The 13,971-nt window shown below is 37.3% G+C and overlaps 1 protein-coding gene across 1 annotated transcript; it reads right to left on the bottom strand.

Annotated features, from left to right (window-relative positions):
* Nucleotides 1–1,652: 1,652 nt before the first annotated feature.
* On the bottom strand, nucleotides 1,653–12,974 carry xkrx (XK related X-linked). Its single transcript, XM_079480010.1, has 6 exons — nucleotides 12,890–12,974; nucleotides 12,122–12,508; nucleotides 10,821–12,081; nucleotides 10,208–10,731; nucleotides 3,366–3,631; nucleotides 1,653–3,294 (listed from the first exon to the last, which is right to left on the bottom strand). The coding sequence occupies exons 4-6, from the start codon at nucleotides 10,555–10,557 to the stop codon at nucleotides 2,492–2,494; spliced, it is 1,419 nt and encodes a 472-aa protein (XP_079336136.1). The 5' UTR covers nucleotides 10,558–10,731; nucleotides 10,821–12,081; nucleotides 12,122–12,508; nucleotides 12,890–12,974; the 3' UTR covers nucleotides 1,653–2,491.
* Between the last annotated feature and the right edge of the window lie 997 nt (nucleotides 12,975–13,971).

Genomic DNA, 13,971 nt, shown 5'->3' on the forward strand with positions numbered 1-13,971 from the left:
GCAGATGAGCGATATATTCCTCACCTGTCAGGTTTCTGACTCCGCCCCTCTACGTCACCAGGAAGCGGGTGTGAATACACGAAAACAACTCCCAAGAGGAAACGATTTTAGTGTGTAAACTATATAAGCCTTTAGTTACTTGACGGGAAACGATTATATAAACATTGGGCTTGGCTGTTAAAACCGGGTTATGTCAATTAATAATCATTTTGCGAACAAGCAGTTCTTTCAGACAGAATGTCAAGATTAGGTCAACAGCTGAAACATTACGCATTTGGACAGTTTAAGTATTTGTGTAATTCATGTTTTGTGAAATTTTAAAGACAATTGAGTTCTCATTATTTTACACTTTGTAATATAATTTGATACGATTATAACTGATATATAATAGTATAATATAATAGTCATTTTTATTGCATTGCTCTTAAGTCGATACAAATATTTTCATTCAATTTTCACCTTTTCATGCATAGAAACTATCAAAAGCTATTTCTTGCGTTTGCATTGGTTTTAATGGAACAGTCAGATATCAACCACTACAGGGGACACTGGAGCATCATAGTGTCACCTCTTCAGATGTCCACCCAAATGGAAACTTAAAAATGTGTATTCAATTCAATTTTATTGATATAGCGCTTTTTACAATGTGGATTGTTACAAAGCAGCTTTACAGGGGAAAATAAGAAAAACTGAAAAACACAAAAAAGGTCACACAAAGCACAGTGCATAGTGTTTATAGAACAAGTTTAATTATTCTAGTAAATAGTATCTAATTAATGCAGTCTCCTGGTGGTTTATTTAGCATATTTTGGATTAATTGAAATGTGTGAATTCTTGGCTGAAAAGCTGCGTCTTTAATCTAGATTTAAGTGTGCGAGTGTGTCTGACCTCCGAATATCAGGAAGGCTATACCAGAGTTAAGGTGCTACGCACGAGAAAGCTCGGCCCCCCTTTGGTGGATTTAGTTATTTTAGTTGTTATCAAAAGTCCTGAGTTTTGAGATCTTAGAGAGCGTGATGGGTTGTAGTATGATAGAAGCTCTGTTAGGTAGGTAGGGGCTAAACCCTTTAAGGCTTTATAAATGATTAAAAGAACTTTAAAGTCAATAAGATACTTCATGGGTAGCCAGTGAAGGGCTGATAACATTGGTGTTATGTGATCGTATTTCCTCAAATGCATGAAAACGCATCTCTGCGTCAGCAAAACATATGATATATTTCGTCATTTGGAAACAGGTGGAAAAACACTGTTTTTGTGACATTTGAGATGTGATTTCGAAATGACAGGTAGCTTTCTAATATAACGCAAAGATCTCTTATTGTATTTGTTGGGTTAACAGTACATCCTTCAACTTGCTGGTTATAATCCGAAATATTTAATTTACGTGTCTTTGGTCCGATAAGTAATATTTCTGTTTTATTCTAATTTAAAATAAGGAAATTACAAGTATTCCATTGTTTTATATCTTCGATGCAATCTGCCAATTTGGATAGCTGGGAGGAATCATCTGGTCTTGATGAGATATATATATATATAGCGGAGAATCATCTGCATAACAATGGAAGTTAATTCCATGTTTTTAACAATGTTTCCAATGGGTAGCATTAATATGGAGAATAGCAAGGGTCCTATAAAAAGTGAAAAAAAGCCCTAAAAGCAATACAAACAAAGGACGCTAATCCTGACTGAGGTTTTATAATTCATACATGAAAGGGTTAATATGTAAATGTTACATGAGATTCACCGAAATATCCACAGCATGAATTGTGAGACGAAATTGATAAATGTAAGCTTTGCTTTTATTCATATATTCCAAACCAGTAGTAAAGAAAGACATCAAGACTCAAGACACAGGTAAACATATTCCCACACAAAATAAACAACCTGACTGTTTTTTCAGCTGAAAGTTAAGAGCACGGTTTATTTTAATATTATATTTAGCCACAATCTCAAAATGTCTCTCAATACTAAGGCAAAAGCATTCCAGAGTTAAGTTAGCAAGTTAAAGCTCTGCCAATTAAAAATAAAAAACATGGGTCTCGAGGCAAATTCAGAAAATCTTTAAAGGCTCTCTGGCTTTTCAAGTCTTGTTTTTTCCCTAAAAGGAGTAGTGCAATGGGTGCCAGAAATAGCTTCTTTCAGCTAGGCACGCTTGGCACATTTCCCACACACCTGGTCTACAGACTGGCCATGCAACTGTCCACTAAAGCCAGCCTTTGTGAAACATTATCAACAGAACACATTCTTTGGACTTCGGATCAGCGCTCCACAATTAATAAATGATGAGCTACTCTCTCTACACCACTGTTACATATCTCCTTGAGGAGCGTTCCAAACAACATAAAAGATTCCTGAAGCTTTTAAGACCTTATAAAATCAAATGTTTCTTCACAAAGTACAGTAGAGAGTCACTATGATACACCTGAGTCAGGATATGTGCAAATACGACTAGCATGGACCAAAACAGCGGTGCGGGAACATAACACACATTTCATGCTGCATCCAAAATATCATCCACAATATCTGTCTCTCTATCTGTTAGATGGCTAGTGAGGTCAGGATGGGCCGGGTCCTGAGAAGCAACTTCAGGGTCGGTAGGTGGCAGCGGTTGCCTTTTCTTCCAGCAGCACGCACATTGAAGACAGTCCTCGACGTTGTAATGGAAGAGTCTGCGGCATGGATGGCAAAACTGATGGAAGACTAGCATGAAAAGCACGGCTAGGCTATAGCACACGATGAGTTGTACCACTAGCAACGGCGTGCACACGTATTCATAAAAGTCTGTTTTGAATTGGTACCACAAGATGATGAGAGTCAGGTTCTCCACGAAACGCAGGGTGTAGTAAATTGCCAGGCGTCTCCAGCGGGGCTGTTTCTCTACAAGGTCATAGTCTGAGAGGTCCAGCTGCACGGCCGACCAACAGAAAATATTGATGCAGGCGTAGAGAAACGTGACCATGCAGAGGACCACAGTGGTGCCCAGCTTGCTGAAATTCGTCTCTACGTTCTCAGGCAACGATGCCCTCCTTGCCCAAAACTCCACCCAGGGTTGGAAAAAGAAGACAAACAGGTTGATCAGGCCCACTAGGACCACCCAGAGTGTAAACACTGTGCTGAAGAGCACCAGGGTCGTGATCCGTGTGGCGATCTCTAACCCCCTCCAGAGGATCATGCACAGGTAGGCAATGGGTTTCATTCTCACTTTGTAGTCATCATATTTGATCTGTATGGCCAGCACACTACACACTAATGCCCCGTATGTGATGGATATCAAGGATATGATCATCAGAGCGACTGTAAAAAGAAAGTGTGTAAGATTTTGTGAAAACAATAAAAGGAAATATCTTGAAATACAGCATACTTACATCGTGCAGGAAGGATGTATTTTTCCTGTATGGTGGCATAGAGCTGTAGTGTAAGCTGAGGGGTGGACCCCAGAAAGGCCTGGATGACAGCTGTGCGTTTGAAGGCATTGCGGTGGACGGCCAACTTGCGCTCGGAGTGTCCGATCTCCCATTCTAAAGCTGGGCCCAAACCTGTCCCGTGCTTTAGCTTTATCTTTCTTGAAATGGTGACATATGGCTCCTCTTTCCTTCCTACCTGACAGTAAACAATCAGAGCTTCAATGCACCTAAAAGGGAGGAAACAAAGAGGAATCAGTCAGATGAGTAAGAAGATTGGAATTAAAGGTGCGCAAGTATGATGACCATTTTACTTTTTCAGTCAACTGTCTCTGTAACGGAGTTCACTTGTCAATTTAAGAAAAGAAAGCACATTTTTCTCTCATGAAACAAATTGTTTTACGACAGTAACCACAGTTTAACAATGGTATTTGTAGTAAAACCACAGTACACACATTTTTTACATCGTCTTACTATAATACCCATATTTCAACCATGAGAGTTGTATTACAACTATGGAAGGCTTTCACGATTATGAACTTAATAAATCATTGCGATTATGACGATTAATTGTCTGTTTCAGGGCTTTGACATTTATTGATTTTTATGGTATATATATAAGTTTATGTGTTTGTTAGTCTGCCAAATGAATAAATGTAAATGTACATTCGACGAGTATTATCATACTAAAGTTACAATATATACAAGGGCTGTGCACTTAATCGAAAATGAACCGTAATCGTAAATTTTGGCCTTCATCAATTACAAAGAAAAAAAAAAAGAAATTAAATTGAGCAAGGATCCTCTCTTCTTGTAGTATAAATCCAAGGGCACACCATTCCTTCATAGTGGTTCAGCAGTGATATTTCTTTGCTTAAGTTTTTTATTTTCAGATAAATTCAATGTTGTTTTAAAGGTTAATGAGTAATCGTGTTAAATAATCAGGATCTCAATATTGACCAAAATAATCGCGATTATAATTTGTGCCATAATCGAGCAGCCCTGACACTAAAATATGCACCTTGCAGGCACTGCAGCTCCCCCTTGTGTTTTCTATAGAGATGTGCAATAATCACCCAGACATAAAAAAAATTGATTTCTCACTCTCGTGTTATTTCAAATCTGTATGACTTTCTCTCCTTTGCAGAACACAAGAGATATTTTGAAGAACATTGTAAAACAACTTTGGCCCCAGCCAGCTACTGTCTTCCATTGTATACACACAGTGGACGCATTTCTTAAAATATCTTCTTTTGTGTTCCACAGAACAAAAGAGTCATGTACAGTTTTTAATGACAATGCATCGAATAAATGATTTTTGGGTAAACTATCCCTATAAGGGTTATCTGACATATCCTCAGCTTCCACAAGGTGGCACTACCATCTAAGAAATGTAACCATTCCAAACCAGTTTACCAACATACGTTTTTCAGAAACATGAGAAGCGTGTCAGTCAGAACCCAATCCATTGTTCATTAAAGATATGTTCAATGCGAAGTCAAACATGAGTTAATGTTGTTAATAAAATAAATATTGCATAGCAAAAATCACCTTTGAATATTGTCATGTTGTCTTATTGTATTTTAATCCTTAACTTGTGCCTTTCCTAAAATGTTAAATGGATCCAATTCATGTTCAGTAAAAATATCTAGTATTGTAAAGTACTATGCAACTGACCAATATCGGTATCAGAATCGAACGATAGTTGTTTGTTAAAATCGGTATAAGCCAAAAGAAATCCTATCGGTGCATCCCTACCTTTTACTACTCTGCTGCAAACAAATGTGCGTTTTATATTAGTCCATATACAGCCACACATTTATGTGCAGTCTTTTACTCCCTCACATTTAGAGCTTCTTTGTGTTGAGCTAAAACACTCAAAACATTGCTTTAAAGCAGGGGTGTCAAACATACGGCCCGCGGGCCGTATCCGGCCCGATAAGGCGTCCAATACGGCCCGAGGGAAGATTTGAAAAATAATACAAATATGAAATAAAAGTTTATTATTATTTTAATTAATTTAAAGTTTATTAATACAAGCAGGTTTTCGCTGCCATATTATGTTTTGTTTTATTACATTTTTTATTTTATCATTGATCATTTAATTGGGCTTCTGCCGGAACCCCTAACAAGCATGCGCATTCTAAAGCGCCGCCTACATTTCGAAAACAAAGTTGGCTAAGTTGTGCGGCAAGGACTAGTGATTTTAAAATGTCCAAATAAAGAAAACTGACGGAAGAAGACGTATTTCTTCTGTCAGTTCAACGGTAGGCCGGTATGTTTAATCTGCTCACAAGCCGTGGCTGTGCAAAACGAGTAGAATATTAAACGTCACACACGCAGAGAAATATGATAAATTCACTGGACAACTTCGAAAAGTCAATAATTTAACTTTAGCCTCGGAAAAAAGCAGTCAATGATCACAAAAACAACAGGGACTGATGAAGCTGTAACGCTATTTGATTGCCAACGAAATCGCAACGGGATCAAAGTCGTTTTCAGAGGGAGAATTCATCAAGAATCGGTAATGAACATTAACAAGTCCAACCTGCGCTCTCGACTCACAAACAGACAGCTAAATGACATCATGAGATTGATGTGGTTGAAGAAAAGAGATGTCAGGAATTAAAATCATAATGCAGATGTGATCTAGATCTTTTGTTGTTAAAGGGAATTTCTAGTATATATTTAATGTTCATATCCAAAGTGAAGTTGTACTACTGTACTAATTGTTAAATATGTTAAGGCAGTTTTTCCTATTAGTGAATTATATTGTATAGCTTGTATGGTTCATATTTAATGTGACCGTCTGTACACAAATAGAGTCTGTTGCATTTTTGTCATTACTAGTTTAAAAAGTATCTGACAAAAAATATTCATATTCAAAGGAAAGGGTTTTGATTGCCTTTACCTAAACAAAATAGTTTTTTCAAAGAGGAATAAGAGTGTTATTGAACCGTTCTGAGGATTTATTAAATGCACCTTTTACAGAACAGTATGTCTTTCTAGTTTTTTTGCTAATTCATTTGTAATTTGGTGCAATATTGTTTAAAAAAGGTGCTTCGGCCCGCACATTGTCACTTTTCTCTCCATCCGGCCCTTACCCTAAAATGAGTTTGACACCCCTGCTTTAAAGGCTTCATGTAAAACCTAAAATTACAATCCCATTATTACATAACACTTGGAATGTGCTACTCACAAAAGAAAAACACTTATGACAGTGCCATAGGCAAAGTAATATTCAAATGGCCAGTTTACAGTGAAATGATGAAATCACATGCGGTTGCAAAGTCACTGTACTGCTGGTTATAGTTGTTGCTACTACTCAACTGCAGTATCAGGTGCTTTACGAAGCACTAAAATTAGTCATTCAATATGTACTGCTATTGTATGGAATCCTGTTATCCTAGAAGAAAGTCATGTGTTTGGAACATGATACAACTGAACATTTGTTTAAGGTTGCATTGGAATCACAATGAAATCACTTTAAACATCTTTGAGTGATGATAGTGGAAGAGTAAATGCAGTTATAAAATCGCCATAATAAATGTAACCCAAAGCATTCACAGGTATTATTCAAATAAGAAGCTCTTTGGAGTAGGTTATAATTTGGCACAATCTGAATTAAACAATGTGAGAGCTTTCTGGCTTGGCCTGAGTTGCACAAAGCAACCAGATCCAGTTAAATGTTATTTACAGCATCATACACATTCTCCTAAGCAACAACTAGGCAACTACGTCCTGTCATTTCAAAGACACGATAAAGGTGGCTATTTTGATCTTGATATGTGATGCCTGCCAACGGATAAAGCTTTTTTTCCATCTACTGCGATCAATACACAACCTTGGTGTATGCAGCCAAACCAAGATGTTATGTAGTAACAATCTGAAAAATGTGAACATGAATCCACAGATTAATTGGAATTCATTTAAATATGCCAACATTATCATTTGTCAATTAATAAAGAATCATCATTTAATCACACTTCATAGTCAAGAGTCTTTGTGAGATAATATTGGACAGGATGGAGTTTTGCCGAGGAAAAATACATTTCCTGTAATTGACCAGAGTTTGACATTGTGTAAGAGATTTATAATGTCGTTACTCACCCTTAACCCCCAGTTTCTCTTTACAATGTACTGCTAACTTACTGACCTCAGCACAAGGAGTTACATTACATACTGGGACTCCAAATTCCTCCAGCATATTTTAGACTGGGCCAAAAGTGTGGAAACAGATGTCTTGTTGCATACAGCGTATGCAGAACATCAGTAAAATCATTTTAAAAGAAAATAACAAACAATTTACAAAACAAATACTTTTCAAATACTGTTTTTGATGCGAAACTTGATCTTAATGTTTTGTCTGCAGCTGGTGAGAGATAAACTATGTGTTCTCAGAAAGAACACGTGCCAAGCAAATTAATGTAAACTAGCTAGCACACAACTACTACAAGTGTACATTTAAATGTACAGCCCTTATGTTACTACACCTACACGAAAAACCAACTGTAGTGCAGCGATGGATGAATGAATGGGTTGATATTGAACTTGATATTGATTTATGCTGTACAGCCAACAGCCTATCAAAATATCTGAATACGTTTCAAACATGACTGCGGCCTAGATAGTGTTTGTGCTTAAATGACCACGCACAAATCCCTAAAGTACAGTGTAGTTTGTACTGAGGGTACAATGACATCTGAATACAGAGTGTGTGCTACACCTGTCGTTTTCAAATCCAAACTACAAGACTTTGTTTTCCACTCACATTCAATTCCTTATCTCCACAAACTCCGCCTTTCGACCAGGAAAATATGTTTGCTCAACAAGACTGAACACATTTTGAAATTCAACACATGGGCGCCAGAAGGAATGGGAGTATCCAAGTGTCTACTGGGAGACTTCCAAAGTACTCACTAATACTGTGAATACTGTGTACTTTGAACTCATATCCTCACAGTGTATTCTGAAATTATATGAGGATGAAGAACAAAACTACAACTGCTGGAAACATGTTGTGAAATAAACTATTACAAGATCTCTCTGGCATTTGGGTGGTGTACACCGAGGGGGAAATTTCCACAGTGCTTAAAATGCTCAAAGATTTCATTCATAACAAATAAGAAAACATTACTGTTCAACTTTATAGGTATGCACATGATCTGTCAAAGGTCTAGGTCTTTGGACTTATCCGTTCATAAAATTAAAAATGTTCAGGTTTTAGAACAACTTTTTATTTGCTATCTGCATTGGCCAACTCTTCCATTGAATTATCAAATTACATTAAAATAGTCCAAACCAATTATCAATATTGTAAGAAAAATGTCATTAGAAAATCAATTATTTAATTGATATTAAATTTCTAATGTTAGACTATAGCTGTTTAACACACAAGCATACATAAAATAGATTGTACTACATAGTCAACTATACTAGAATGTTTCCATTTTGCATTTTTCTAAATTGATAAATGTATTTTTGCAATGCAAATTATCTTCATAACAGAATTTTCTAGTTTAGTTAATTATGGCACTTCATTCTTTCTTCATACTCTTTAATGTTAAAATGCACTTATTCTGACAAGTACGCAAAGCCGGATTCATTTTATCTCCTTATTAAAACCTGATAATGTTTTAACTAGACCATCTTGTGTACAACACGGAAACAGAGTTATCATGGTCACTAAATTTGTTTACGATCAGTGGCCTTGATTTAATGCAAAAACCAAAACATTTCCTTCATTAAATGTACCAAAACATCTAAAACCACAGGTTTAAACAGCCCTGAAAAAGACGAAAGATCATTTTAGTGATACAAAAACTATGAATATAATGGTTATAATGGGAATGGTATTGGTTCCCATTTATTTAGTGAATGGAACCAATTCAACACCCTTAAAGGAATTGTCATTAAAATTTATGTCGAAAGTGAACAATTTACTCACCCTTGTCGTCATCAAAGATGTTTAAGTATTGTTTTCTTTAGTCAAAAAGAAATTAAGGTTTTTGATGAAAACATTCCAGGATTATTCACCATATAGTGGACTTAAATAGACTCCAAACGGTTGAAGTTAAAAATGACAGTTTCAGTGCAACTTCAAAGGGCTTTAAATGATACCAGACGATGAATGAGGGTCTTATCTAGCGAAATGATCTGTCCTTTTCTAAAAAAGGTAAAAATGTGTATGCTCTATAAACACAAATGCTCACCTTGCTCTGTTCTGCTAAGCGCGATCACGGCTTCACGTATTACGTAATTACGTTGAAAAGGTCACGTATTCAATTGTCTTTGTGTCAGTTTTTTGTATAAAATGGTCATTTCGTGTGCGTATCCTATATTCCGCTTACGTTAAGCGTGACCCTTTTAAATCGTGAACGCGCTTCTCAGAGCAAGGCGAGCATTTGTGTTTATAAAGCATATCATTATTTTTTTATTACAGATCATTTCGCAAGACAAGACCCTTATTCATCGTCTGGAATCGTTTAAAGCTGCACTGAAACTGTAATTTTGACCTTCAACCTTTTGGAGTCCGTTGAAGTCCACTATATGGAGAATAATCCTGGGAATGTTTTCATTAAAAGCTTCATTTCTTTTCGACTAAAGGAAAAAATACATCTTGGATGACAACAGGTGTGAGTAAATGATCATGAAAATGTATGTTGAAAGTTAACCATCCCTTTAAACCCAAAAGACGTTTTTAACCTTTTTGAATTATTATTGTACAGTAACCACGCGCGCACACACGCAATGTTGAACTGCAGCTGTTTGTCAATATTTTGGTCATGTGATCGTCACTGTCATACCTTATGATAGGCCCCAACTGAAGCAGATGCATGAAGAGCACAAGCGGACGGTCTTTCCCGAGATCTCGGTGCACAAACGTCAGGGTGAGCTGGGTCAGCACCGACGGCACCAGCATGAATGTGATGCTCAGTCCCATCCACACGACGTCGTCCGACTTGTGGTACTTACTGCTGAGCACCGCTGCGCAGATGAACTCCGCGCAGTACAGGACTGTCGTCCACACCACGCTAAAGGGAGGCTGGATCTTGCTGTGGTTGATCGCCGTCGTGAAACCGTTCTCCTTAACGGCGGACTTCTGCTGCGCCGACACCTCCGTGATGTCGTGATCGTTCGTTGTGTTGTTTTCCATCTTACATAAGAATATCGCACTTCATGTCATGCACCCAACGTCTTTATAAGCGGTCGCCTACATAGTGCACTCGCGTTTCATACGCGCATTGCCACATACGCGCACTTTAAAGACAAATCTGTGAAGTTGAATCTGACAAGCATAATGGAGCCGAATCAGCACCGATCCAGCCACCTAAGTGCACAAACACAGATGAGTTTGAGAAATACTGATTTAGGGGAGTAAACCGCAAGATAAATCATCGAATGATTTGGTCGACTCACCTCGCGATGCGTTTAAAGCAAGTATCTGAATACCGCGATGTCACAGACAAGCCGTCGCGTCGTTTCCATTGCGTTAGAATTTAGTTAAATAAGCAGCAGACAAGCCAGGTGTGTCCTAGCAGCCAGGCAGCGACGGAAGCCTTCGATGTGTGCTTGTGTCCCAGTGGTCCTAGCGCACACCGGATGTGGGCGTTACCTATTTGTGTGTGTCGGGAGGGGTTTATAAATGCCACATAGAAACTAATCTCTTTTTCCCAGATGCATTTTTACTACACATGATATTTTTCTGTGAAATATTTAGGACAGGAGAACGGGGTTAAACACACGATTTGAAACCTTGACACCCCTCTTGCTTTGTGTTAGTGTTTGATTCTTTAGTGCCCCCACTGTAAAATGATTATTGTCAAATTAACAGTAATTTACTAGCAACAATTATCCAGTAGCTGCCGTATACTATACCACAGTAAAATGACTGTACAAATAAAGTACAGCATTTTACTGTTGTCTTTACCTTGCTGAAAAACAGTATTTTTATTTAAGTTCAGTGTGTTATTTAAAAGTGCCGTACAATATTTTAATGTCACAGGATTGTTACTGTATTTTTTACTCTACTGTAAATACACTACTGTATAACCTGCAGTACATGTATTATATATCATAATACCTCTGCTGTTTTAGCTGCTGATATAAAATAGGAGAAGAAAGACACTTGAAGAATTCTGAAAAATAGAATTTTAACAATGCAGTACTACTACTAATAGAATTCATAATAAAAACAGTAGAATTAAATTTGTAAACGTAGATGTTGGAACCAGGTGGGAAGAGTAGTGGTTCAGGACACATGGAACAGGGGCAACAGCTGTAACATCAGGGGCAACAGTGATAATTCTCCAAGAAACAAAACACAAAAAACTTTAATCACGAACTAGCCCTATGTCACTAATAAAAGATCACAGAGTAGTGAATATGTGCTTTTATGTCTAAACTAAAACTAAAGCTACCAATGCCTTATGTATAGTAAAGTAGGAAAATGACCTAAGCTCTGATGTTAAAATGTTCAATAAAACCAAATAAAGCATGCATAGAAAATTCTTCAAATAAAATTCGAGATTTGTTGTTGTTTTGTGCATTCAGGTTAGATTGCTCTATTTAAATTTACAGTAGGCCTAATTTTTTCCCAGAATGCAATGGAAAATTACAGTACACAGCGTAAACAGTGGAAAATAATTGAGATTACAGAATACTGTTACAAAAACAAAATCTACAGTAACAAACTGTAAACAGCTGTTACAGCAAGAAACTTCTGAATAAACAGTAATAATATTGAACAACAAAAATCGTTTAGAGTGCAGTGGACGTGGGTGAGGCCCCTCAAGGTGTAGTGTGTTTTAAAACATTATTTCGTTCCCCGCCCTAATGAACAATGGGCATGGGTGAAACCCCCTAAGGGTTAATGAAGCCCCATCTTTGTATTAGACATTTCTTTCCACAGTACGCTTATTTAACCTTAAAATGTACATACCCTAACCAGTTGATTGCTTGAGGCAGTTTCAGTAAACACCCTGTTGTGCTTTGTATAAACTGTTGACTGTAAAGAAATAAATGAGATTGATACAACCACACTTTGGTGTCAGTGTCTCTGAAAAGATCTCCCAAAACATCTTGACTACTGAATATTGAAGGATAATCTGAAAACAAAAGATACGAATGTCAAAATCTAACACTGTGCAAACGCACATCTGTCTGGTTTCACATTTGTATACTGTCATTGTAAATAAAGCACTGCCTCAATGTCAGCTGTTTGGATTACTTGAAATGCAAACAGCCAAACTGAATATCACCATCAAGACACTTTCAAATTAATCTTTCACACAGATAAAACAGAAAAAACAATAACATCTGCTGCATAAAACACCGGCGAATTCTTATTATTCTTCTGTCATGCCTAGACTTGAGTTAGCTTTTCATTTGAATGTGTTTAATACAAAGGAGAGACACTGGTGCTGTTGTTTCTGCTCTGCAATCCCCACCCCCACAGACTCATTGTCCCAAACTGTGCTATTGCCTACCATCAAACTGACAGCATGATCTGTAAAGGCCTGATCCACTGTAGGGATGGGTCAATGTGGTCACTGAGCTATTTCCATTTGTGTCATGGCCAGCTGACAGGGGGCTGTGTTTACCGTTCTGCGTGAGTGTAGTCAGCAGATAAGAAAGCACCTGATTGGTTAGTGGTTACACCAGTAATGACTTAATCAGATCAGACTCGAGAGAGAAGAAAAGAGGATGTTGCATTTCTTTTGTTTTGGGATGGCCTTACATCCGGTTTCTAAAACTGGATCTTCGATTATTTGATCTGTCATAGAAGTATGCAAATATAAACATACACAGGGCATGCCTTAAAGGGATAGTTCAGCTTTTACTTAACCTCATGTCGTTCCAAACCTGCAGAACACAAACGATATTTTGAAGAACACTGGTAATTGAAAAACCCTGGCCCACGTTGACTTCCACTGTATGGACACAAAACCACAAAGATATTTCTCAAAATATTTTATTTTGTGTTTCACAGAAAGAAAGAGTCCTATACATATTTTAAGTGACCTGATTTTGTGGGCGCACTATCCCTTTAAGTGTGACAATCTAGTGTCTCTCGAAATCAAATGTCAAAAGACTAAACGGATAAATATAACTTCTATTGAAATTTAGAGACCTCTGGTGGTCAGAAGTATACCACCCACACATCAGAAGTCTAGAGAGGATTACATTTATGTTACTTCTGTTAATTTGACATGAGATGAAATGGAGACGAGAAATTTAAGGTGTGGTTTGTTACTGTCAAGGACCCGACATTGACTCCAGTGGGCAAGTGCTTATAGGCTCAAAATGTTCAAAAAACATATATGAGGCTGTGTCATTTAAAATGAATACGGGATCTGATATGTTTATGATAACCAGAAGGTTGGTGTAATACTATGATGCCATGCCATCTACAGTAACATGCAAGCAACAGGGCTGTAAATATTTTTCTCAAGCAGATATCCATTGAGTTGTCTTATAATTTAACTAGAAAAAATTTTAACATGTACAATGGCACTAGTTTAAAATAACTACATTTAAAAATACCTAAGAGACCACAGCCAGCGTCCAG

Source organism: Barbatula barbatula (assembly GCF_947034865.1).
Source record: "Barbatula barbatula genome assembly, chromosome: 18".
Taxonomy (NCBI): Eukaryota; Metazoa; Chordata; class Actinopteri; order Cypriniformes; family Nemacheilidae; genus Barbatula; species Barbatula barbatula.

Excerpts from the sequence above, each read along its gene's own strand:
- xkrx (XM_079480010.1), bottom strand. The coding sequence starts at position 10,557 with ATGGAAAACAACACAACGAACGATCACGACATCACGGAGGTGTCGGCG. Across the intron at positions 3,632-10,207 it reads CAGTTGGGGCCTATCATAAG|GTGCATTGAAGCTCTGATTG; the intron begins GTATGACAGTGA and ends CCTCCCTTTTAG. Across the intron at positions 3,295-3,365 it reads ATACATCCTTCCTGCACGAT|TCGCTCTGATGATCATATCC; the intron begins GTAAGTATGCTG and ends TTCTTTTTACAG.